Below are 26,851 nucleotides of genomic sequence, written 5' to 3' on the forward strand. Positions count from 1 at the left end.
GGAAGGATAGGCATGAGAAAGAGCTCTGGGGAAATATTCACAAACATATTTACGACCACTTCCCTGTCGCAGGCAATAGTTATGTTTTGTAGGAAGAACAGACATGGTAAGATTCCATGCATACCTTATCTTGTCTTTCCTGCGAAAACAAATGTACTTACGGCAACGGAATGATCATAAGTTTGTATGTGAATCCAGGCCCACATGCCATAACAACAGAGCCCCCAAATTTAACCAATTCTTTCTTCGTCCATGGCCCACTCTTCCACAAAATTTCAATGAAATTTATTGAGAGCTTTTAGAGATATCGTGTGTACACACAAACAAAATTTCCTGAATCTGGACGATGATCTGGATGACCAGCATAATCTGAAGGATTGTTCCTTGGGCCATACCCTACCCATCAAAAAAAAAAAAAAAAAAAAAAAAAAAAGGAAAGCTGTTCATAACTTCTTGAGTAACTCTGCACGCCGGCAAAAACAACTTCCTTGGCGGAGGTAACAAATGAATCCGGTGAAATCTTTGACTCTACTGTTGGCAGACAGTGTACCTTATTGTTGTTTGTGGTGATCCTTTTTTATCAGGCTGGATACTGTTGGGTTATTGCCTTTGTTAAGAATGATAACAATGGTATGGTAACAGGTATCATGTGGTATATAATAAGCTTAGTGGTGTTGAAATTTAAATGTACAGGGAGTGCCTTACTTTTCTGAGCAATTACTATTATTCACCAACCCAGGGCATAGAATGACAGTTAAGATAATTTTATCAGTTATTTTCTTTTTTAAGGTAAGCTAATCATGATAGCTTTTGATAACAATGTTTTGGTAATGCAAACAACAGCAAACTTGAAATATCAACGCATTTTAAGCACTGAATGGTAATGCAACGTGCAAGTGTTACTTAACTATTTCTTATAGATTTATGAATGAGCGCGTCTTTATATAGCAATGCTTTAATTGTGATACAAACAAAGGCAAATTTTGCCTATTATCTCCTCTGTTATTGCATTCCAAACATTTTTGTCGGATATGAAAACATATACAGCCTAAAAGAATCAGGAGTATACAACCAGAATCCATCCTGACTCCATTCCCTTATGACGTAATAAATACCATTCTTGTAGCCCATACAGTGAGGTTTTGACATGAACATAATGTCGTGCTATTCTGAAATATAATAATGTATAATTTTGAACATAGTATACTTACAGTATTAACTCGTGAGCTTCATGGAGTTTTCGTCTCTGAGACGCACCTTATATATTCCATAGTATTTTTAACATCATTCCGAGAATCATACCGTGAACAAAACAGAAGTATCGACTGTAGTTCAATGCCTAATTAAGTAAATGTGTTACGTGGGTTTCTCATCTAGAGCGGCGATGACTGACTAACCGAGGAAGGTACGTTGGTAAAGATGCACCCTCGTGTATCTGTACAGATTTGATCGTGTAGTTACTTCATTTTAAGTGTGTCTAATTCTGTTATACATTGAGATGTTCACACTTATAATGCTGTAGTATCAAACGGAGGTAAAGATCTTTCAGTATTACGATGCCACATTGAATAGTATGTGCAAGAATAATCATCTTTCGTTGATAACGTCTTCCTCGCACAACTGGATATTAATTTCGGAGACTTTTTGTTCTCTCCCAAAGGAATGGTGTACCGTGTATAATCAGTTGCATAATAATCTAGTTTTTCTTGCTTTTTGGACACATTATTTAAATTATAGCATGGCGCTTTTTACACTGAGGATGTACACAAATTGTCAGAGCGGTTTTATGTCATATAAATCAGTTAGGAGACGGCATACATTTGCCATTTACTTGTCTTCCGTGAAAGACATTATCGAAGTTTATAATTATGTAATAATGGTTAAGGTATTTAAATTTCGCATAGACACCTACAGGACGTTAACTAGGCAGTGTGTCATGTGTCAGACACACTCATCTGTGGCAAGCAGGTCAGTCAGTTACGATGACACCATAAGAGAAGACACAGTACGAAGAGCTTTTTGTATACGTCCACTACTTGAGTAGAAGAAAACTTATAGCTACGTATCAGATAAAGCCATCTGAAAAAAATCTGATACTTTTTTTTTTTTTTTTTTTTTTTACCGCAAGGTTAATGAAACGGAAACTTTAGTGGAAAAAAGGAGCTGGTTGTCCAAGCATTGTCTGACGAAACTGCTGAATGTGCTTTCACGTCTCAGATCTTCACTGAAGCTCGGTTGTGGACTTAGTATAATTATACCACTCTTCTCACAATGGCTTTTCTTGTAGCGTCATTGTAACCGAAAGACATGCTTGGCACTGGTAACGGCGACTGTTATAAGTAACACATGACCTGTATTAATGGTTACGAGAGAGCTATGCGAAATTTAAATGCTTTTCTCTTGATTTCCAGAAATATTTGATAAATTATTTTTTACATATTTATTTAAAGAAGTAAACCGCTCATATAGTTTGTGCACAGTTAGAATTTTATAATGAAAAATGACTATATTCTTTTGCATTTTTGAAGTAAATCTCATTTTGCAGAGTTCCGTAGAATCACGGTATTGTCATTACCCTTACATGGCTATTAAAATGGGAAAAAGCCTTACAAAACTTAATGTGCCACACTGCACTGGTCAGATATTGAAGACCTAACAGAATGTCTCGACCTTACAATGCACTGTTTAATTTTAAAGATTACGTAGGTTGCAATTGGTGACTTCCACTGAAATAGCACAGACTCTTGATTCCGCTTACAAAGCGTCGTCAAAATGTTTCTTCATAATATACTCGTGATCTTGCCATCGTGGACCAGTATTATAATCAAGAAGCTCTTGGATACTCTCGTTACGATCAACAATGGATGTTGAAAGCACAGAGATACTCAAAATAATCGAGAGGTGATGAATGAATTTTCTGTTAGAATTAGTGAATTAGTGTAATAATATCACAATAGACTACATAAGACGGAAAAAACAGCCATGAATGTTAATGCAAGTTTTGCACTGTAAGGGTCACTGCGTTACGCCACTTATTGTGCTGTCGTCAATAAACGGGTGAGAAAATTAAACAACGTTGGAAAGATAGCACTGCTGACAATTGTTGTTTGCAGCTTAAGGGTCTTATGTGCACCATGATGAATATATCGAAATTTCTGTGGTGAACTATTGCAGTTTGAAAGAATACATCATACTATGTGAAAAGATCAAACGAAGACTCCCCCTTCCGTTCTGCACCCACTGTAGTTTACGAAGCGCTGACGAACCGTAGAAGTTCATGGTAAAGAAATGATTCCGTTTTCAGTGTAAAAAAAAATCCCAGCTTAAGCAGAGCCACAGATTTCTTAGTTCTTATTGACTTGGTGACGAAATTGCCACCATTTGCAGCCCACCCATCTCTCTCTCTCTCTCTCTCTCTCACACACACACACACACACACACACACACACACACACACACACACACACACACACACACACACACACACACACACACACACAACATAAAAGATGTCGAACAACGTGCAGTACTATGTACGATATTACTATACTAGTCTGAAAGGAAAGAAGTAAAAAAAATAATCAGTACCAGAACTACAAAGCATCTCTCGCTAATGCGCCTAGAAGTCTTCCCTACAATTCTAATGGCTAAAGTTGTTGACATACTTGCACTTGAACTGCTTGTGCTTGGTGAAGTTGAGCTGTTTGTGCTTGGTGAACTTGAACTGCTTGTGCTTGGTGAACTTGAGCTGCTTGTGCTTGGTGAACTTGAACTGCTTGTGCTTGGTGAACTTGAGCTGCTTGTGCTTGGTGAACTTGAGCTGCTTGTGCTTGGTGAACTTGAGCTGCTTGTGCTTGGTGAACTTGAGCTGCTTGGACTTGGTGAACCTGAGCTGCTTGTGCTTGGTGAACTTGAGCTGCTTGTGCTTGGTGAACTTGAGCTGCTTGTGCTTGGTGAACTTGAAATGCTTGTGCTTGATGAACCTGAGCTGCTTGTGCTTGGTGAACTTGAGCTGCTTGTACTTGGTGGACTTGAACTGCTTGGACTTGCTGAACCTGAGCTGCTTGTGCTTGGTGAAGAGCTGCTTGTGCTTGGTGAACTTGAGCTACTTGTGCTTGGTGAACTTGAGCTGCCTGTGCTTGATGAAATTGAGCTGCCTGTGCTTGGTGAAGTTGAGCTGCTTGTGCTTGGTGAAGTTGAGCTGCTTGTGCTTGGTGAACTTGAGCTGCTTGTACTTGGTGAACTTGAGCTGCTTGTGCTTGATGAACTTGAGCTGCTTGTGCTTGGTGAACTTGAGCTGCCTGTGCTTGGTGAACCTGAGCTGCTTGTGCTTGGTGAAGTTGAGCTGCCTGTACTTGGTGAACTTGAGCTACTTGTGCTTGGTGAAGTTGAGCTGCTTGAACTTGATGAACTTGGGCTGCTTGAACTTGATGAGCTAGAGCTGCTTGTGCTTGGTGAACTGAAGCTGCTTGAACTAGGAGAACTTGAACTGCAAGGACTAGGTTGGCGTGAGCTGGATGAGCTTGGTGAACCTGAGCTGCTTGAACTTAGTGAAATTGATGAAATACTTGAACCTAATGGGCTTGAGCTGCTTGAACTTGATAAACTTGAGCTACTCGTGCTTGGTGAGCTTGAACTAACTGAACTTGGTGAGCTTGAGCTGCTCGAACTTGGTGAACTTGGGTTGCTTGCACTTGGTGAGCTTGAGCTGCTTGTGCCTGGCGAAGTTGAGCTGCTTGTGCTTGGTGAACTTGAGCTACTTGTGCTTGGTGAAGCTGAGCTGCTTGTGCTTGGTGAACTTGAGCTGCTTGTGCTTGGTGAACTTGAGCTGCTTGTGCTTGGTGAACTTGAGCTGCTTGTGCTTGGTGAACTTGAGCTGCTTGTGCTTGGTGAACTTGAGCTACTTGTGCTTGGTGAACTTGAGCTGCTTGTGCTTGGTGAACTTGAGCTGTCTGTGCTTGGTGAACCTGAGCTGCTGCTGCTTGGTGAACTTAAGCTGCCTGTGCTTGGTGAACCTGAGCTGCTTATACTTGGTGAACTTGAGCTGCCTGTGCTTTGTGAACCTGAGCTGCTTGTGCTTAGTGAAGTTGAGCTGCTTGTATTTGGTGAACTTGGGATGCTTGAACTTGATGAGCTTGAGCTGCTTGTGCTTGGTGAACTGAAGCTGCTTGAACTAGGTGAACTTGAACTGCCAGGACTAGCTTGGCGGGAGCTGGATGAGCTTGGTGAACCTGAGCTGCTTGAACTTAGTGAAATTGATGAAATACTTGAGCCTAATGGGCTTGAGCTGCTTGAACTTGATAGACTTGAGCTACTTGTGCTTGGTGAGCTTGAACTAACTGAACTTGGTGAGCTTGAGCTGCTCGAACTTGGTGAACTTGGGTTGCTTGTACTTGGTGAGCTTGAGCTGCTTGCGCCTGGCGAAGTTGAGCTGCTTGTGCTTGGTGAAGTTGAGCTGCTTATACTTGGTGAACTTGAGCTACTTGTGCTTGGTGAAGTTGAGCTGCTTGAACTTGATGAGCTTGAGCTGCCTGTGCTTGGTGAAGCTGAGCTGCTTGAACTTGATGAACTTGGGCTGCTTGAGCTTGATGAGCTTGAGCTGCTTGTGCTTGATGAACTAGAGCTGTCTGTGCTTGGTGAACCTGAGCTGCTGCTGCTTGGTGAACTTAAGCTGCCTGTGCTTGGTGAACCTGAGCTGCTTATACTTGGTGAAGTTGAGCTGCCTGTGCTTTGTGAACCTGAGCTGCTTGTGCTTAGTGAAGTTGAGCTGCTTATACTTGGTGAACTTGGGCTGCTTGAACTTGATGAGCTTGAGCTGCTTGTGCTTGGTGAACTGAAGCTGCTTGAACTAGGTGAACTTGAACTGCCAGGACTAGGTTGGCGTGAGCTGGATGAGCTTGATGAACCTGAGCTGCTTGAACTTAGTGAAATTGATGAAATACTTGAACCTAATGGGCTTGAGCTGCTTGAACTTGATAGACTTGAGCTACTTGTGCTTGGTGAGCTTGAACTAACTGAACTTGGTGAGCTTGAACTAATTGAACTTGGTGAGCTTGAACTAACTGAACTTGGTGAGCTTGAGCTGCTCGAACTTGGTGAACTTGGGTTGCTTGCACTTGGTGAGCTTGAGCTGCTTGCGCCTGGCGAAGTTGAGCTGCTTGTGCTTGGTGAACTTGAACTGCTTGTGCTTGGTGAACTTGAGCTGCTTGTGCTTGGTGAAGCTGAGCTGCTTGTGCTTGGTGAACTTGAGCTGCTTGTGCTTGGTGAACTTGAACTGCTTGTGCTTGGTGAACTTAAGCTGCCTGTGCTTGGTGAACCTGAGCTGCTTGTGCTTGGTGAACTTGAGCTTCCTGTGCTTGGCGAACCTGAGCTGCTTGTGCTTGGTGAAGTTGAGCTGCTTATACTTGGTGAACTTGAGCTACTTGTGCTTGATGAAGTTGAGCTGCTTGAACTTGATGAACTTGGGCTGCTTGAACTTGATGAGCTTGAGCTGCTTGTGCTTGGTGAAGTTGAGCTGCTTGAACTTGATGAACTTGGGCTGCTTGAGCTTGATGAGCTTGAGCTGCTTGTGCTTGGTGAACTGCAGCTGCTTGAACTAGGAAAACTTGAACTGCAAGGACTAGGTTGGCGTGAGCTGGATGAGCTTGGTGAACCTGAGCTGCTTGAACTTAGTGAAATTGATGAAATACTTGAACCTAATGGGCTTGTGCTGCTTGAACTTGATAAACTTGAGCTACTCGTGCTTGGTGAGCTTGAACTAAGCGAACTTGGTGAGCTTGAGCTGCTCGAACTTGGTGAACTTGGGTTGCTTGCACTTGGTGAGCTTGAGCTGCTTGTGCCTGGCGAAGTTGAGCTGCTTGTGCTTGGTGAACTTGAACTGCTTGTGCCTGGTGAACCTGAGCTGCTTGAACTTGATGAGCTTGAGCTGCTTGAACTTGGTGAACTTGAGATGCTTGAACTTGATGAACTTGAACTGCATGAACTTGGTGTACTAGAACTGCTTGTGCCTAGTGAACTTGAGCTGCTTGGACTTGGTGAGCTTAAACTGATTGTGCTTGGTGAACTTGAGCTGCTTAAACTTGGTGAACCTGAGCTACTTGTGCTTGGTGAACTTGAGCTGCTTGAACCTGGCGAATTAGAACTGCTTTTGCCTGATGAACTTAAGCTGCTTGAACTTGCATAACTTGAGATGCTTGAACTTGGTGAAACTGAGATGCTTGAACCTGGTGAACTTGAGCTGCTTGAACTTGGTGAACTTGAGCTGCCTGTGCTTGGTGAACCTGAACTGCATGAACTTAGTGCGTTTGAGCTGTTTGTGCTTGATGAAGTTGAGCGGCTTGAACCTGGTGAACTTGAGCTGCCTGTGCTTGGTGATCTTGAACTGCTTGAACTTGGTGGACTTGAACTGCATGTGCTTAGTGAGCTTGAGCTGCTTGTTCTTGGTGAACTGAAGCTGCTAGTGCTTGGTGAGCTTGAGCTGCTTAAGCCTAGTGAGCTTGAGCTGCTTGAACACTGTGAACTTAAGCTGCTTGAACTCAATGAAAATGATGAACTACTTGAACCTGATGGGACTGAGCCGCCTGAACTTGATGAAACTGAACTACTCGTGCTTGGTGAGCTTGAGCTAACTGAACTTTGTGAGCTTGAGCTTCTCGAACTTGGTGAACTTGGGTTGCTTGAGCTTGGTGGGCTTGAGCTGCTTGTGCCTGGCGAAACTGAGCTGCTTAAACTTGATGTACTTGAACTGCTTGTGCTTGGTGAACTTGAACTGCTTGAACTTGGTGAATTTGAACTGCTTGTGCCTGGTGAACCTGAGCTTCTTGAACTTGGTAAACTTGAGCTACTTGAACTTGGTGAACTTGAACTACTTGAACAAGGTGAACTTGAGATATAGGAACTTAGTGAGCTTGAACTGCTTGTGCTTGGTGAGTTTGAACTGATTGAACTTGAACTCAAACTACTTATGCTTGTTGAACCTGAACTACTTATGCTTGGTGAACTTGAACTACTTGAACTTGAACTTGAGCTACTTACTCTTGGTGAACCTGAACTACTTATGCTTGGTGAACTTGAACCGCTTGAACTTGAGCTACTTAGGCTTGGTGAACCTGAAGTGCTTGAACTTGAACTTAAGCTACTTATGCTTGGTGAACCAGAACTACTTATGCTTAATGAACTTGAACTTGAGCTACTTATGCTTGGTAAACCTGAACTACTTATGCATGGTGAACCTGAACTGCTTGAACTTGAGCTACTAATGCTTGGTGAACCTGAACTACTTATGCTTGGTGAACTTGAGCTACTTATGCTTGGTGAACTTGAGCTACTTATGCTTGGTGACCTTGAACCGCTTGAACTTGAGCTACTTAGGCTTGGTGAACCTGAAGTGCTTGAACTTGAACTTAAGCTACTTATGCTTGGTGAACCAGAACTTGAGCTACTTATGCATGGTAAACCTGAACTATTTATGCTTAGTGAACTTGAACTTGAGCTACTTATGCTTGGTGAACTTGAGCTACTTATGCTTGGGGAATTTGAGCTACTTATGCTTGGTGAACCTGAAATGCTGGAACTTGATGATATATAAATACTTGAACATGAACTACAAGAACTCGAGGACACTGAGCTGCTTGCACTTGGTGAACTTGAGCTGCTTGAACTTGGCGAACTTGAGCTGCTGGTGCTTGATGAACTTGAACTGCTTGATACTGGTGAACTTGATAAGCTGCTGGATCTTTGTGAACTGGAGCTGCTTGAACTTGAGCTACTTATGCTTGCTGAACCTGAGCTCAGTGAACCTGAAATGCTGGAACTTGAAGATAGGTAACTACTGGAGCTTGAACATGAACTGTAAGAACCTGAAGTAACTGTACTACTAGTGCTTGGTGAACTTGAGCTGCAGAAACTTAACGAAGATTCAGAGCTAATGGAACTTGGGGAACATGAACTCCATGAGCCTGAAGAGACTGAACTTTGTGAACAGGAACTGCAGGAACTTAATGAACTAGACCTACTTATTCTTGATGAGCTAGAACTGATAGGACTTTGTGAACAAGAACTACTTGTAACTGGCGAGCTTGAACTGCTGTAACTTGAGCTGGAATAGCCTAAATTACTTGAACCTGATGAGGAGGAACTACATAATGATTCAGAGCTTGGGCTTATTGAGCTACACAGACTTGAACTAAATGAAATGGAGCTGCTTGAACACGGTAAACTTGAGATGCATGAACATGGTGAACCTGAACTACTTAAACTTAGTGAACTTGAACTGCAAGAAATGAGTGAGCTCGAACTGCTTGAATATGGTGAACTTAAAATGCTTGAAACTGATGATACAGAGATACTGGAGCTTGATGAACATAAACTCCAAGAACCTGAAGAAACTGAGCTGCTGGAACTTGATGAATAGAAACTTGGTGCATAGGAACTGCTCAGGACTGAAGAAATTGAGCTGCTTGAATACTGCGAACCAGAGATGCTTAAACTACATGAACCTGTGTTGCCTGAACTTAGTGAGCATAAGCTACTTGTGCTTGGTGAGCTTAAAGTACTTGAACTGAATGAACTGAAACTGCTGTAACTTGAGCTGGTGTAGCATAATCTACTTGAAGTTGACGAACATGAACAGCATGATGATTCAGAGCTTGTACTTAGGGAACTACACATACATGAATCGAAGGAATTCGAGCTGCTTGAACAAAGTGAACTTGAGCTGCAGGACCTTGGTGAACTTGAACTGCTTAAGCTCAAGGAAACTGAACTACTTGAACTTAATGAACTGTAAATGCTTGAGCCTGGTAAACTTGAGCTGCTTGGGGTTGGAGAGCTGGAACTGCTGGAACTTGGGGAAAGGAAACTTGAGCTGGAAGATTCTAATGCACTTGAACTAGATGAGCTTGAGCTGAAACACCGGTCTGTAATGGAACTTACTGAACTACACAGACTGACTGACCATGGTGAACTTGAGCTGCTAGAGCTAGATAGTCCGCTAAAGCTCGACAAACTTGGACTACCTGAACCAGAGCATGAGCTGCATGAACTTGAAGTAACTGAGCTGCTTCTACTAACTGAACTTGAAGAAACTTGGCTAACTGAGCACAATGAGCATGAAGTACTTGAAGATTTTGAGCTTGAACTCAGAAAGCTGCATAGACATGAATTAAGTGAACTGGAGCTGCTTATACCTGGTGAACTTAAACTGCTTGAACTTGAACCTACGCTGCTAGAACATGAGCTGCTTGAACTTACTGACAATAAAGAGCTTACGCTCGAAGAACTGATACTTGAGCTGCTTGAACTTGATGAACTGGAGCTGCTTGAAATAGACGGTCTTGAAATGCTTGAAAGAGACGAACTTGAGCTGCTAACAGTAGACGATGCTTGGCTTGAACCTGACAAATATGTGATGATGATTTATATCTACTTCAGTTCAAAACACACTACCTGACATCATTTCACGGTAGATAATAAGAGTTGTACACGCCAGCAGTATTTCTTCAGTGCTGCTGGCCATTGGTTTCTTTAATTCAATAATTCACATACTTTTCCTATATAATGCTTTATGTTACTAGCATAAAAAATCCAAAAACATTTTATACCGTGGCCGGAAGGAAAATGTTGCACTGCTACGAGAATCTAGTCAAAGCACTTCTTATGAGCCAAATATATAACGCTGTTTTTTCATAACTGGGCAATCATCACTAAGAAAAGTAAGCTTACTTGACAACGAGGAGGAACTGGAGCTTGACGTTGAAATTCTTGTACTTGAAATAGACAGTGAGCTTGAACAGCCAGAAGAAGAGCTTGAACTGCTAGAGAGGACTCTTGGTGAGCTAAACACAGAGCTCGATGAAACTGACGGTGAGTATGAAGAGCTAGATAAGGAGCTTGAGCTTGACAACGAGCTTGATGATATTGAGGGTGAAATTGACAAGCTATACAGCGAACTCCAAAAGCTTGACAAAGAACTTGAAGAGGAGCTTGAAGGGCTAGACGGTGTGCTAGAAGAGCTTGAAGCTGATAGAGGACTTGGTGAGAGTGAGCGTGAGAAACTAGACAGAAGGCTTGGTGAAAGTGAGCTTGAGGAACTAAACAGAGAATCAGAGAGTGAGCTTGAGGAGCTAGACAGAAGACTTGGTGAGAGTGAGCTTGAGGAACTAGACAGTAGACTTGGTGAGAGTGAGCTTGAGGAACTAGACAGAAGACTTGGTGAGAGTGAGCTTGAGGAACTAGAGAAAAGGCTTGGTGAGAGTGAGCTTGAGGAACTGGAGAGAAGGCATGGTGAGAGTGAGCTTGAGGAACTAAACAGAGAACTTGGGAGTGAGCTTGAAGAACTAGACAGAAGACTTGGTGAGAGTGAGCTTGAGGAACTAGACAGAAGACTTGGTGAAAGTGAGCTTGAGGAACTAGACAAAGGACTTGGTGAGAGTGAGCTTGAGGAACTAGATAGAAGACTTGGTGAAATTGAACTTGAAGAACTAGACAGAAGACTTGGTGAGAGTGAGCTTGAGGAACTAGACAGAAGACTTGGTGAGAGTGAGCTTGAGGAACTAGAGAGAAGACTTGATGAGAGTGAGCTTGAGGAGCTAGACAGAAGACTTGATGAGAGTGAGCTTGAGGAACTAGACAGAAGACTTGGTGAAATTGAACTTGAGGAACTAGACAGAAGACTTAGTGAGAGTGAGCTTGAGGAACTAGATAGAAGACTTGATGAGAGTGAGCTTGAGGAACTAGACAGAAGACTTGATGAGAGTGAGCTTGAGGAACTAGACAGAAGACTTGGTGGGAGTGAACTTGAGGAACTAGACAGAAGACTTGGTGAGAGTGAGCTTGATGAACTAGACGGAAGACTTGATGAGAGTGAGCTTGAGGAACTAGACAGAACACTTTGTGAGAGTGAGCTTGAGGAACTAGACAGAACACTTGATGAGAGTGAGCTTGAGGAACTAGACAGAAGACTTGGTGAGAGAGAGCTTGAGGAACTAGAGAGAAGGCTTGGTGAGAGTGAGCTTGAGGAACTAGACAGAAGACTTTGTGAGAGTGAGCTTGAGGAACTAGACAGTAGGCTTGATGAGTGTGAGCTTGAGGAACTAGACAGAAGGCTTGGTGAGTGTGAGCTTGAGGAACTAAACTGAAGACTTGATGAAAATGAGCTGAAGGAACTAGACACAGGAAGTGATGAGACAGACTGTGAGATTTCGGAGCTAGACAGGAAGTTCGATGAACTTGATACTGAGCTGGAAGCAGGACTTGCGTGACTAGGCGAGGAGCTGCAAAAACTAGACCAGGAACTTGAACCACTTGGTGAAGAGCTAAGACAACTTGATGCGGAGCTTGAAACTGATCTTGATACGGAGCTTGATGCGGATCTAGAAGAGCTTGAGGAACTTGAACAGCTTGACGATGGAATAACGCTTGATGAGGTACTGGAACCTAGAAATTACAGGACTGTGTTATAACCCCAACTTCATGTGCAACTAGAAACCGCCTGCTTTCTCTAATCGTGAAACTTTGCACAGAAGTTGCCTACACATACTGAGTTGTTGCACAAAATAAATAACACCAGACTGAAAGAAATATAATATTCTTAAGGAAAATGCAGATACTTATTCAGCCATGGAAATTCATGGAGGACTTTTTCTTCAAGTTGCAGTTTTCTCTTTCTTGAAGGAAAGTTTCTTGATCGAGAGAATATTAAGTTTGTATAGTTTTCGCTCTTCATGAGATCTTCAGTTAAGAATAACTTGTGACTGTATGTCATCCAAAGACTGTCAGCACCTACCATAGTAAAAGATGCAGATCTGCACTGCCTGTAACGTGTTTTGTTTGAGATTGGCTGTACCAGTGCTTTTATAGCAATTGTACCACTCCCATGCAGAAACTTAATGGTTGACATATTCCTCTTAGGGTTATCTATAATTATACAGTTGCTATCAAACATAACAGACTACCTCCTGTAAGCAATATTCCCAATCACCTTCATGGGGTTGAGTGTACATCTAAAAATCAAGAACAAAAATAATGGATTGAAAGGAATTTTCATCTCCTTTCCAGTGCATTTTAAAAGCATGATGCATTTATCTAAGTTGGTTCTTCATGTTTTTTTCCATTATCTGGCTGCATGCCACATCAGACGCATAATATGTACGTGGAGTGAAAAATGAGGTGCAAGGCAAGAGGATTTGATTGAGTGACTGATTTAGGAGGTTTTTCTTGTTAGTGTGACAACAAAGGAGGCAAAAAGATATTAAATATAATCATTGCACTCTAGTTTTCAGAGTTCGATGAATGGAAGTTACACTGCAGAGAAAGGACGAAGCAGACGCCTTGAAATGGCTCTATATATCTTGATATGTTATGAAATTTGGGTCCTTCAGGGGCTACAAAATGAAGTAAATCAAGTTTCCTAATAGTAACTTATGTTTTAACAATACTAAAAATATCGAAATTCCCGTGGTACCTCAAGGACCAATTATGGTTCTTCTCATCAGCCTAAGAACTTCTAATCTGCATAAGAACATCTGACATTAGTAAGCGTAAAGCGCAAAGCACATCCATGGGTGGAAAGATTTGTGAAGATGGCTTATGGCCCTTCTACCGCTGAGGGATTTCTCTAAGCTGAATAGGTATTTGTCAATAGCCAGAATAAAAATAACGTCTGAATTGGTTAGAGGCTGTAAGCTGGGCGAAGATAAGCCTCATACTCGGTAACAATAGACTAACTTATGGCTGGGTGTCATCTCTTGATGACACTGACCTACTTGGGCCCAAATGCCAGGTGTCAGCAAAGCAAAAATAAATAAATACATTAATTAATTAAGTAAATACTTTGCAGCCATTAAAGGAAGTAACAGTCTTAGGTAGTCACCCCAAATAAGCTACCAGGAAATACAAAACATATCACTCTTTCCCCTCCTGTGTTGTTTGTGTAGGCAATTAAAGTACAAATTAGCTAGTAAGTATGCTCATCTCCACGCCAAATCATCGAAGTTACTTTCATTCAGCTCGTCCTAGCTCCTCTCACACATGACAAAGCAGTCTCAATCTAATGGTATGTTAAAGCTGAAAGTTAGTGTTTTCCATTCGTACCAAGTATATTAACATTGTATAAAAGATTTCGGAGATAAATACTGTATATAATTTTTTTAAGGTCTGGCTAAAGGTGCCTAATAAGCTTGGGCGGTGTGGACATCAAACCATGACCACAGCTGGTTTGGAGGGGTTAATCACTCATGAGTTTTCCTCTTGTTTGTTTACGTAGCATTCTCATGTTTCAAATTATTTTAAAACCGTTCGTTCTATTCAGCTCCCAAAGTAATGACGACGGAGTATTACTTTTCTGTCAAGACTCAGTCGATAGTGAGCCTCCCCTCAATGAAATAACACAAGTATAGTAATGAGTGTTGTTGATTCACTGCAGTTATTTAAAAGAAAAAAAAAAATCAATCGCCTGTGGACGAAAAATTGCAAAGCTGTCTTTATCAGCGATATAGAAATTATTTCCTTGTGAAAAGTATTAGGTCAGTCTGATTTAAGAAATTGTTGTTCTCATTATTCAATTTACCTTTTTACACACTCAAACAATCCATTCTCATTCGTATTAGTAATATGTAACATATCTTTCCAGGAATTATCCAGCTATCAAGAAACTATTACTACTATAATAATAATAATAATAATAATAATAATAATAATAATATATGTAGAGCTACATAAAATCATCTTGGTTGTGTATTATGCTGTGGATTACTTGTCTGTTCTTGCAACTTCATTGCTGAGCTTGATCTTCATTCATTCTTGAAAATGTTGCTTGATTTGCAACCTTCATACTCATTTCCGCCAGATTATATAACTGAGAACTGAATAAGTGAATAGAGGAACTCATGCAAGTAACCTACTGGAAGAGAAACAGAGGCAGTCGATGGATGAGCTACTACCGCTATTGGTGCTGCTGGTTCTGCTACTGCTGAACGATGACACTGAAGCTGAATGAAGAAAAACTTGTGAGTGTATATAAATGATTTGGTCTTTAGAATGCATCTGAGTGCTTGGTTTTTATTCTTAACTGGTCGAGAAGTATGTCTTGAGGAGCTTGGCATATTTTGCAGGTGAAACATAAATCTAGAACTTCACGCAATTTTGTATCACATAAATATACCGTACTGGCGGACTTCTGTGCCTGTGTTATATACATTGAGAACATCTTATGAGTGCCGAGTACTTTAGATTAATGCTTGATAATTACAGACTTGGAGAAAACTTGTTAACCTACAGCGTCTGTACTAGATGGAGAGAATACTTGTGTTTTTTTTTTTTTTTTCAGACGAGTAGAATCTTCTACAGTTGACTTGGATAGTACAACTACTGTAGTACAACACAGGAGAGGCTCAATCTTCATGGGAAAACATGCAGAGTGTTTTCAGTTATTTGAATATTTATGTAGACAGGACACAATAATGAAGCATTTCCAGCTGAGCACTGCAACTTGAATTAAAACAATCTTCAGTGCTTGAGTAAACGACCAAAGAAAAATCATCTTCATTTTAGCAATATATTATGGATATATTGCATCGTATCTTCAGTGAGATTAAATAATTTGTTTACACTAGAGATGTTTAGAAATTTCGACAAACTGCATGTATTTGCATATTTCTTGAGTCTTGTTACGTGGATGGTGAAAGTGATACTTACAAGAACTAGAACTTTCCTCGCATAAGCAATCGATCGATGATGTTGTCGAAGATATAGACGACTTCATCGACGATCCTTCAAAGAGAGTTACTAATGTTATGACATTTCATCTTACCATCTTGCTTAAAGTCTCAGTCATACATCACATTATCACAGACACCACCCTGAAAAGTCACATTTTTCGTTACACCATACATCACTCTACTCAGAAACAGTTATAAATTTTGTACCAAATGATTACTACATTATAAACCATTTACTAACGCACAGCCACTTTAGTTACAGTAAAATGAAAAATATATATATATATTTATGCTGATCCTGTGCTGCTTGTATAAATGATAACTATGATTAAGTTTTCTAATGCGGTGTGTGTATTTTAAATCACAGCAGGACCGAAACTTTTAATGCAGATTTAGAGTATTATTCTGCACTAATTTCCGTAAATCATCAGCATACATATATAACAGAAATAATGTGTGCCTATTTTAAGATATTGAAACATTCTCATGGATGAAGTAGTTACCGTTGGTTCATACTAAAACCCTTCCAGACATGCATCTACTGATGTACCACTGGCCAGCATATAAATGCCACTTTTTACAGTTTCTTAGGTACTGAAGTTGTCTTGCAGTTCCTACACAGATCCAACAGGAAATATTGTAAGATAAGTTTAACCTGCTTTACCAAGGTTAAGTACTTAGAAAATATTTACCAGTTTCGGTGGACACTGCCACCAACTTCAGTGGTAAAAATAGAGAGAAGGAATGACATGCTGACAATACAAGGTCTCCTTAATGTCAGTGTTTAGCTGGAAAACTACAGTCTTCGACCCAGCCCGGACCGGCTGCGATTTTTTTCTTTTTTCTGGGTATAATTCATCTTGTCATACTGGCAACGTCGGATTCAGTGCCTCGAGAAAAGACTCAGTATCAGCGGAAGGACGTCACAATATTTTTATTGAAAAGGTACTATTTCCTCTCATCTTGAATGTCGGGACCAACTGCCTAGCCCCTGGCTCCTACGCTCCTCATGGGGCAATGTAGGATTGGATGATGGATGGATGGATGACTATTTCCTCTAAATGTTCAGTTCCTCTCCCTGTCCCTCTGCAGCTCATTACATTATAGGCTTTTAGGGAAATCAAAAGCAATAGTTAATTAAAGCTAACTGTTTGATAAACCAAAAGATTGTCGCGATCATATGAAATTTTGCCCAGACTACTATAACGTTACACGTATTGCTAAACGGCATGAGGAGGAACGTGTAACTTTTGGAGGCAATAGTACAGATTCGCCAGGTTTATTGACCAGTATATCTAGTTAAACTGCAACACTAAATATATTTTGTTAGTGTGAATGTCATATAATAACTGTTCTCTGCTGACGGACAAACCTTTATACTAATGTGGAAATATAACTTCATTTGTCAGCCACAACACAGCTTGCATTATAGGATTACAGTGGTTTCCCACGTCCTTCACCGTCTTCTGCCAGGTGGTTTTTCAGTCGGTGGTATCTGAAAATCTTAGGTAGACGTGTTACTCACCATAACTGTTCGGCTTTTTCTGAAACTCTATATCTCCCTATTTACTTACTCGAGCTGGAGCTTGAGGAGGAGCTCGATGACGATGACGAAGCTGCAAAATGGCAGAATGGTGGATGAGAAAGTGAAATTCTTGCATACTTTATATTAAAATTAGCAAAATTTATACACACCATTTACTCAGCCTTTGGCTTTCAAATATGCATATTCAACACACTAGACTCATGTTTTACTCTTAGCATTTTCTGTAATGATACGTGTTTGCGTGTCTTGCCGAATTTTATATTCTTTTGTATCTATAAAGTTGTAGTAGTGTCCTAGTTAAGCCTCATTTCACATGGGTACAAGTTGTTTATGATTCCGCTACTACTAGCAAAACTAACATCTTTGTTTCTGAAGGACGTGGAGAATATTTCAAGCTACATGAATAATATCGATACTTACAGCTGGAACTGGAGCTACTACAGACTGAATAAGCTGCAGAGCTACTTGCGGAACTTGATACTGACACGTTTTCTGATGAGCTTGACGTGCTACTGACTACAGAGTGAATAACTGAGGAACTTGGGCTACTAGAAACTGATTCAAGGAACGAAGAGCTGCATGACGAGAGATTTGAACTAGAGGAACTAGAGGAACTGGACTTGATGGAACTGCTTGAACTTGAGGAACTTGAGGAATAACTACTTGAACTACTCGAGCATGATGAAGAGCTACTGGAGCTTGAGCATGATGAAGAGCTACTGGAGCTTGAGCATGATGAAGAGCTACTGGAGCTTGAGCATGATGAAGAGCTACTGGAGCTTGAGCATGATGAAGAGCTACTGGAGCTTGAGCATGATGAAGAGCTACTGGAGCTTGAGCATGATGAAGAGCTACTGGAGCTTGAGCATGATGAAGAGCTACTGGAGCTTGAGCATGATGAAGAGCTACTGGAGCTTGAGCATGATGAAGAGCTACTGGAGCTTGAGCATGATGAAGAGCTACTGGAGCTTGAGCATGATGAAGAGCTACTGGAGCTTGAGCATGATGAAGAGCTACTGGAGCTTGAGCATGATGAAGAGCTACTGGAGCTTGAGCATGATGAAGAGCTACTGGAGCTTGAGCATGATGAAGAGCTACTGGAGCTTGAGCATGATGAAGAGCTACTGGAGCTTGAGCATGATGAAGAGCTACTGGAGCTTGAGCATGATGAAGAGCTACTGGAGCTTGAGCTGCTAGAGCTTGAGGAAGAACTACTGTAACTTGAAGAGGAGCTACTTGAACTTGAACTGGAGGAGCTTGATGAAGAGCTGATAGAACTTGACGAAGAGCTACTAGAACTTGAACTGCTAGAGCTTGAGAAGGAGCTGCTGGAACTCGAACTGCACGAGCTAGATGAAATGCTGCTTGAACTTGAACTACTAGAATATGAGGAGGAGCTGCTTGAACTTGACGAAGAGCTACTAGAACTTGAACTGCTAGAGCTTGAGAAGGAGCTGCTGGAACTCGAACTGCACGAGCTAGATGAAATGCTGCTTGAACTTGAACTACTAGAATATGAGGAGGAGCTGCTTGAACTTGAGGAAGAGCTGCTAGAACTTGAGGAAGAGCTACTTGAACTACTACTGCTTGGCTCACACAAACAGTCAATGCTTGAGGAGAAGCTGCTACTGGGTTCGCATAAGCAATCTAGACTTGAAGAGAAACTACTACTTGGCTCACATAAACAGTCTATGCTTGAGCTACTTGAGGATTCTTCACATAAGCAATCTATAGGTGGGGTTGTTGTTGCGGTTGTGGTTGGGGTTGTGGCTGGCGGTGCAGCAGGTGCTACTGGCTTTTGAAAGCAGTAACAATCTTCGCCTGCTGATTCCATGCAGTAGCATTCTTCATCAGACTCACCAAAGGAGGTCAGCGTGCTGGAAGATGATGAATGAGAGCTAGAAGACGGTCTCCAGTTTCTGCAGCCATTGACCTTACTGTCCCAGCTCTCAGGCCACCAAGGTGCAGGATAAATTTCTTCACAAGAGAAAGTAGAAGACGTCTTAATTGATGAACTCATCCGGTTCACTGTGTCCTCAGTCAACCTTTGCTTAGAAGCTGGTTCGCATTCCAGTCCTTCAAGACTTCCCGTGGTTCTCGGAGACACAGAGAATTGCAGTCGAGCTACGCATCGCAGGAGCTGGCCGTCTTCAATCATCTTGTAAAATACCACGTCGTCTTGATATGTGTTCTGTAAACCAAATACAGAAAATAATGTTAACTGTCATTGTTTTAAATAACTTTGTCCAGACCTGCTCGTACACACAAATAATAGTGATATTTTTTTATATTCTAATATACAAGCAGCTACTTGATAAATACTTTTGTTTGAATTTACATATTAAACATTTTTTATATCAGAACACATTTAATACAAAAGTCTGTTTAATTCCAAGAAGTAACAACACTCCCGATTAACTTTCACGTGGTGAAGCATATTTTAGAATATTATTCTGATTGGCGAGGATGTTGAAACCAAGGAAGCATGTCAGTGTTTGGCATAAGTCTGCTAGCTAAACACAGAAAGAAATATGGCCCTGCGTCTCGGGCATTCATCGTGACACTTGAAAAGATTATAAAAGATTAAATATATATATAAATATATATATATATATATATATATATATATATATATATATATATATATATATATATATATATATATATATATATGTATGTATGTATGTATATGTTTAATCTTTTATAATTGTGGTAGGTGGGGAGCTCACCATCCACTCACTTGATGTAGTGCTGCTCTCGGGTGTCTGCCCTTTTCTCTCTTCCCTCCTTCTTTCCTTCCTTCATCTTCTGTCTTTCTTTACTTCATTGTTTCCTCGTCCTCCTGCCTATAGGTGACTTTACACTGAGTGACAAGCCAAATGGTTTCCTGTACACCAGGAAATCATTTACTACGCTGAGTGGTAACCATATATCCATATTATGGCGCCTGGTGGTTTAGTGGGTGATTGTGATGCTCCAATCGTATTGAGCCAGTGAAGGTTTATATCCAAGAGATGGTTGGGGTTTATTGCTCACGTAATTCCACTCAGGGATGAGTGAGGCTGGTCACTCTCATCTTCAGTGTCAGGACAACTTGACTAGTCCCGGGATCCTACACTTCTCAATGGGCATCGTAGGATTATGTACATATATATATATATATATATATATATATATATATATATATATATATATATATATATATATATATATATATATATATATATATATATATATATACCGGTATGTAAGAACACAAGTGGAGGTGGGCAGGCCATATTGCAAGAAGAAAGGATAATCGATGGAGCAAGAGGCTGGCTGACTGGACACCAGGAGATTGTAAGCGTAGCAAAAAAAGGACAGCCAGGAGGTGGAGAGATGAGACTGAGACACTTGCAGGGAAAACGTGGCAGAGATTGGCTCAGTCAAGGAATTCGTGGAAAAGGTTGCCCTTGGGTGGGAAATGAAGTCCGGAAGATGATGATGATGATGATTAGAGAGAGAGAGAGAGAGAGAGAGAGAGAGAGACTTAGATACTTAGACAGCTGATATAGATACAGATAGATAGATAGAGAGATAGATATAGATATAAATACCTATGGAGCCTCTGTGGTACAGTGGTAAAGTGTGAGTTTTCGTACATGGGAGAACGAGGATTTGCGCCCCACCAGGGTAATAAACTTTGGAAGCGTTCTTACGGCCACGTACTGCTTTGGCGGACATAAGGGGTGCTGTGGATGAACCAGTGTCATGTACTATAAAGTATGCTTGCACCCAGTCGGCTTGTGCGGGCTGATTACACTTGGTTCACAGACTACACACACATCCAAAGCCACTCCAACACTACAATTACACTTACAGGCACTTCTCACCCTACATACAATCTCTGCCAGACAGCCTAAGCCACTTGGTAGAGATACATCGACTGTATCATCCCCACTTCGGTCGACATAGGCGGGTCCTGGAATGGACACTCAAACGGCTGATGGTGATATATATCTGTATCAGTCTATATCGACATATATATATATATATATATATATATATATATATATATATATATATATATATATCGTTTCGTTTCGTTTTTAAAGGCTCCAACATGCTTGCATGTGTCGACCTTAGTCACTTAATGGCGGCTCTCCATGCTGCACGATCCATTGCAGCCTCCCTGTTCAGTCCCTTAACCCTGAGGTCACACTTAATGACCTCGTCCCATGTCTTTCTCGGTCTATCCCTCGTAACCCCACCCCCACTATTAACAGTTCTCACTTTCCTCACCCAATTATCATCCACCATCCTCTCCACATGTCCAAATTATCTCAATCTACCTCTTCTCATCGCAACACCAGTACACTCCAGTCCCATCCTACCTCTCAGCTCTTCCGTTGTGAACCCAGCCCCTACAGACCTTGGACGCAGGGACGCACTACACATCCACCTAATCATTGTCATTTCTGAACGTCTGAGCCAGCGAATATCTTCCTCCTTTAGTGCCCAGGTCTCATTACCATACAGCATTACACTTCTAACACATACTGCATACAAAAACCCCTTAGTACGTAGGGAGAGTCCTCTCAATGTCAGGAGAGGCAAGAGCTCCTTGAACTTCTTCCAACCACTTCTCACCCTAGCCACAGAGCTAGCTCCAGCCCCACCTCCAGGACACAACATGTCTCCCAAATAACAAAACTCTTCCACACACTCAAGAGATTCACCAACAAGTTCAATTCTTTCACGTCTGACAATCTCCACCTGCTCTCCCCGACATGCCGTACACATAAAATCAGATTATCTCGCAGTCTACCTCTGATACTGCTACATCTCTTATGCACCCATTTATCACAAACACCGCACAAGATGGAATTACTTCCCACGCCCTTCTGGCAAACTGCACATGGCCACTCTCCCTCGTCTTTGACAGTACCGCCACCAACCTTAGATATCATCACTTTTGTTTTATCTGCATTTACCCTTAAGCCCTTGTGCCCCATACCATATCTCCACTTCCTAAACCCTTCCTCCGCCTCCCTTTCGTTCTCTGCAATCAACACCAAATCATCAGCATACGACAACTCCCACTGGAGTCCGTTTCTAAAGTAACGTGAAAGGGCTTCAAGTACCATGTTAAACAACATGAAAATCAAAATCGATCCCTGATGCACACCAACATTCACGGAAAACCCATCACTCAAATCTCCATTCACTCTTACCTGGTGTGAGCACCCACATACATAGCCATAACCACCCTAACCAGCCACTCCTCCAAGCCAAGCTTTCTCATTGCCCACTTCACCACTTCTCTAGGGACTCTGTCAAAGGCCTTTTCCAAATCAACAAAAACAAAATAAAGATCTCTTCTCCTACCAATATATTTTTCCTGAAGCTGTCGAACAATGAATATGGCATCAGTGGTCCCCTACGTGGCATAAACCCAAACTGCATCTCATCAATATTCACTCTTTCTCTAATCATACCTTCTAAAACTCTCTCCATTACCTTCATTATCTGATCTAAAAGCTTTATACCCCTATAATTTCCTCTTTCCAGGGCATCACCCTTCCCTTTATACACATTTACAATTACACTATTCAGCCAATCATCTGGGACAACACACTCATAAATAATTCTATTTATCAGGTCAGTGACTAACTTCACCCCTATATCGCCTGAGGCCTTCAACATTTCGGCAGTCAACCCAGACACACCTGCTGCCTTCCTCACCTTCATCCTGCCTATTGCCTCACTCACAGTAGCAGCATCAATCAAAGGCCAAGGGCCAGACACTGGATCTGCTGGCTCCAAACCTTCTCTGTCCCAGTCAAACTCCTCATTCAACAACCGGTTATTATGATCTCTCCATGCATCTTTAATATTCTCACTGTTCACCACTACCCTTCCTTCATCATTCTTCATACACTGCTCACCTATGATATCCCGATTATCCCTCTTCACCTGACCTGCCACCCTAAAAATCATATTTTTCCTTTCCCCGTGATTTAGGTTATCAAGTAAAAGTCTCTGTGACTCACACTTTGCCCTGTGTACCTCTCTTCTAGCTCTACGCTTGGCAGCCAAATATTCCTCTTTGCTACCACCTTTCTTCCATTCCAGGAAAAGCCTTCTTTTCTCCTTAACTGCAGCTTCTACACCCTCATCCCACCACCAAGTTACTTTATGTCTTGGTGGTCCTCTTGTTCAACAGCATGTTACATCAGTAACTCTCAAGAGATTGTTCTTGAGGGCTCTGTACTGTTCATTAACGCCTCTGTCTACAGCTCCCTGTTCAGCCACCACTCTCCTCAACTCGCTATAGAAGGCATCCCTCACTACTTGGTTTTTCAGATTCCATATTTTCCTCCTGGGTACATAAGTTCTCTTTTTCATCACTCGTTCTTTAAGCACCATATCACAAATCAGTAGTTTGCGCTGCTGCACACACTCCTCACTTCCTGTAACTTTAACATCCCTCACTAACCTCCTATCGGCCCTCCTAACCAGAAAATAATCTATCTGACTGCTATTTCCCCCAGACTCATACGTAATTAACCTACTGTCTCTTTTCTTAAATTATGTGTTGCACAGAATCATGTCCGTTGCCTCCCCAAACTCGAGTATCCTTTCCCTTCTGCATTCCTTATACCATACGCACATCCCCCATGCACTCCTTCATAACCTTGTGCTGCTTCACCTACATGACCATTTAAGTCCCCTCCCAAAACCACTATCTCATCATCCTGCATACCAGCCGCTACATGTATTAAATCATCCCAATATCTATCTTTCTCTGCTTCATCAAATCCTGCCTGTGGAGCATATGCCAATATAATCGCAGCAATCTTTCTACCGAACAGAATTTTCACTAACAGTATCCTATTGCTTACTTTCATAACATTCATTACATATTCCACCCATTTCTCCGCAATCATCACACCAATACCTCCATATCCGTCTGTTCCCCCTTGCCAAAACAACTTATAGCAACAGTCCTTCCCAACAATCTTTCTGGCTGATCCGCCCCTGTACCGGACTTCCTGCAAACACGCCACATCCACCCACCTCCTACTGAATGCCTCAATGACTTCCCCCGCTCTTCCCTTCAAACTTCCCACATTCCATGAACCCACCCTCATCAATATATATATATATATATATATATATATATATATATATATTATATTATATATGGAGCCTCCGTATATATATATATATATATATATATATATATATATATATATATATATATATATATATATATATACTGTATATATATACTGTATATATATATATATATATGGAGCCTCAGTGGTAAAGTGTGCGTTTTCGTACACTGAAGAACGAGGGTTCGCGCCCCACCAGGGTAATAAACTTTGGGAGCGTTCTTCTGGCCACTTACTGCATTGGCAGACATCAGGGATGCTGTGGTTGAACCAGTGTCGCATACTATAAAGTATGCTTGCGCCCAGTCAGCTTGTGCGGGCCGATTATGCTTGATTCACAGACTACACACACATCCAAAGCCACTCCAACACTACAATACACTTACAAGCATTTCTCACCCTACATACAATCTCTACTAGACAGCCTAAGCCACTTGGTAGAGATACATTGGCTGTATCGTCCCCGCTTCAGTTGGGATAGGTCGATCCTGCAGTAGACACTCAAAACGGCTGATGAGATTATATATATATATATATATATATATATATATATATATATATATATATATATATATATATATATATATATATATATATATATATTAACGCATTTTGAGGTCATATGGTAGATTTTCTTCAAACTGGGCTTGGGTGAATGCACACACATTTATTTTTTTCGTTTAGAAAGATAAGCACCGTATGCAGACAAAGTCTGTCCTTATTAGAATGAAAATAAGTCGCCCCGCAGACTGTGTCTGGTCTTATACTAATGGCTCATGAAGGCAATTACGAAATGAACACAAGAAAATGAAGAAATTTTCTGACAAAACGACCAAGACTCGATGCTAGGACAATATCCCCCAGAGGACAACATCCCCCCATGCTCAATATCCCCCGAGGACAAAGTACCCTGGAACAATACCTACTTATCTATCTATCTGTCTATCTATCTATCTATCTATCTATATATATATATATATATATATATATATATATATATATATATATATATATATATATATATATATATATATATATATATACACTATATAAAGGCATACCCCGGTTTAACGATGCTGGTGGTTAAGTAAAAAAAAAGCATCGCTAGGTAGGGTATCGTATCTCAGGGTAGATTTACCATGTAAAGTATAGGGATGCTTTTTTTGAGCCTTTGGTTCCCCCCCCCCCCACCAACTCTTAAACCCACCCAAATGAGTCCAAAAACAAGTTTCTAGGTAACCTAAACCTCCAAATAGCTTTAAAACAAGCTAAACTAAGCCTAAAGGCAGTTTAAAACTAATCTAAACCCAAAAATAATATATGAAAATCATCAACATGAAGTCTGGAAACAGTCATAGTAAACTGTATCTTAAAATGACAATATTCACCCCACCTGTGACTAAAACACATTAATTTAAGTCTAAAAACAGTTTATATAAATCAACCTAAACAGAAAATTTAAGTCTAAAATACAGTATCATCAAAATAGGAAAAAAAAAAAAAAAACTTCGTTACACAGGGGTTTGGCCATCGTTCAGCGGGGTAGGGTGGTATTTCTACCCCCATCGCTATGCCTGGGTATCGCATTTAGGGGTATCGTATCTCTGGGTCTGCGTTTGTATGTGGTTACATATATATATATATATATATATATATATATATATATATATATATACTGTATATATATATATATATATATATATATATATATATATATATATATATATATATATATATATATATATATATATATATATATATATATATATATATATATATATATATATATATTCTTACATACATATGTGAATGCTCCTGCATGGCAGAATCCGCTGTTAGAGCACTTCCTCATTTTGGGGAGTGGATAGCCCAGGAAGTGGAGTGCAGATAATCGTCGCGGTCGTATTTGGCAACAATGAAGGAAGCTAGCTGGTGTCAGTGCTTCAGAGATTCATTGATGTAAGGTTGTGGATCAGAACAATCGGCCCGAGGTTCGAACAGTTTGAAAACCTGCTGATTGATGACATCCCAGAGATCCTTGAACTGGCTGAATGGTGGGATTTCTGGGCCAGAGGAGGAGAAGAAGAACACGTCAAAGACCTTGGCGAAAAGCACGTGGATGTAGTGGCGGCATGCCATGAAGAGGAGTGGTTTCCCAATTGCATTCTGGATGACAGTGCAAGCCCTGCTGTTGACACCCGTACTGCTTGAGGTAGTATCAAAGCAGAGGCTGGCCACCCAGTCTTTTACTTGCTACCACTGCATCAGGAGGTCCAGTACCTCTCTTCCCATTGCTCAATGTACTCGGCCCAGCGAGCCTCATACTCACTCACCCTTGACACAAGCCGTCCATCTGCTGTCCAAACAGAGTTAACTGGAGAGGTGGCTCTGGTGCGGAGCTGCAGGGCTTGGTAAGCAGGTTGAAGGTC

The 26,851-nt window shown here is 41.1% G+C and overlaps 1 protein-coding gene across 1 annotated transcript in view; it reads right to left on the minus strand.

The window, feature by feature from the left end:
* The window catches only part of LOC145390116 (uncharacterized), a 27,390-nt gene extending 1,116 nt beyond the window's left edge, over positions 1–26,274 (minus strand). Inside the window, exons 1-8 of the mRNA XM_080265171.1 lie at positions 26,224–26,274; positions 17,732–19,453; positions 10,252–10,366; positions 9,348–9,465; positions 8,607–8,708; positions 7,630–7,802; positions 4,365–7,280; positions 3,666–4,301 (exon numbers count right to left, since the gene is read on the minus strand). Coding sequence (XP_080121297.1) covers positions 3,666–4,301; positions 4,365–7,280; positions 7,630–7,802; positions 8,607–8,708; positions 9,348–9,465; positions 10,252–10,366; positions 17,732–19,453; positions 26,224–26,274 — 5,833 coding nt within the window. The remainder of the gene's footprint in view (positions 1–3,665; positions 4,302–4,364; positions 7,281–7,629; positions 7,803–8,606; positions 8,709–9,347; positions 9,466–10,251; positions 10,367–17,731; positions 19,454–26,223) is intronic.
* Between the last annotated feature and the right edge of the window lie 577 nt (positions 26,275–26,851).

Source organism: Coenobita brevimanus, chromosome 14 (genome assembly GCF_032717465.1).
Source record: "Coenobita brevimanus isolate Jiangsu-jjx chromosome 14, ASM3271746v2, whole genome shotgun sequence".
In the NCBI taxonomy this organism is placed as follows: domain Eukaryota; kingdom Metazoa; phylum Arthropoda; class Malacostraca; order Decapoda; family Coenobitidae; genus Coenobita; species Coenobita brevimanus.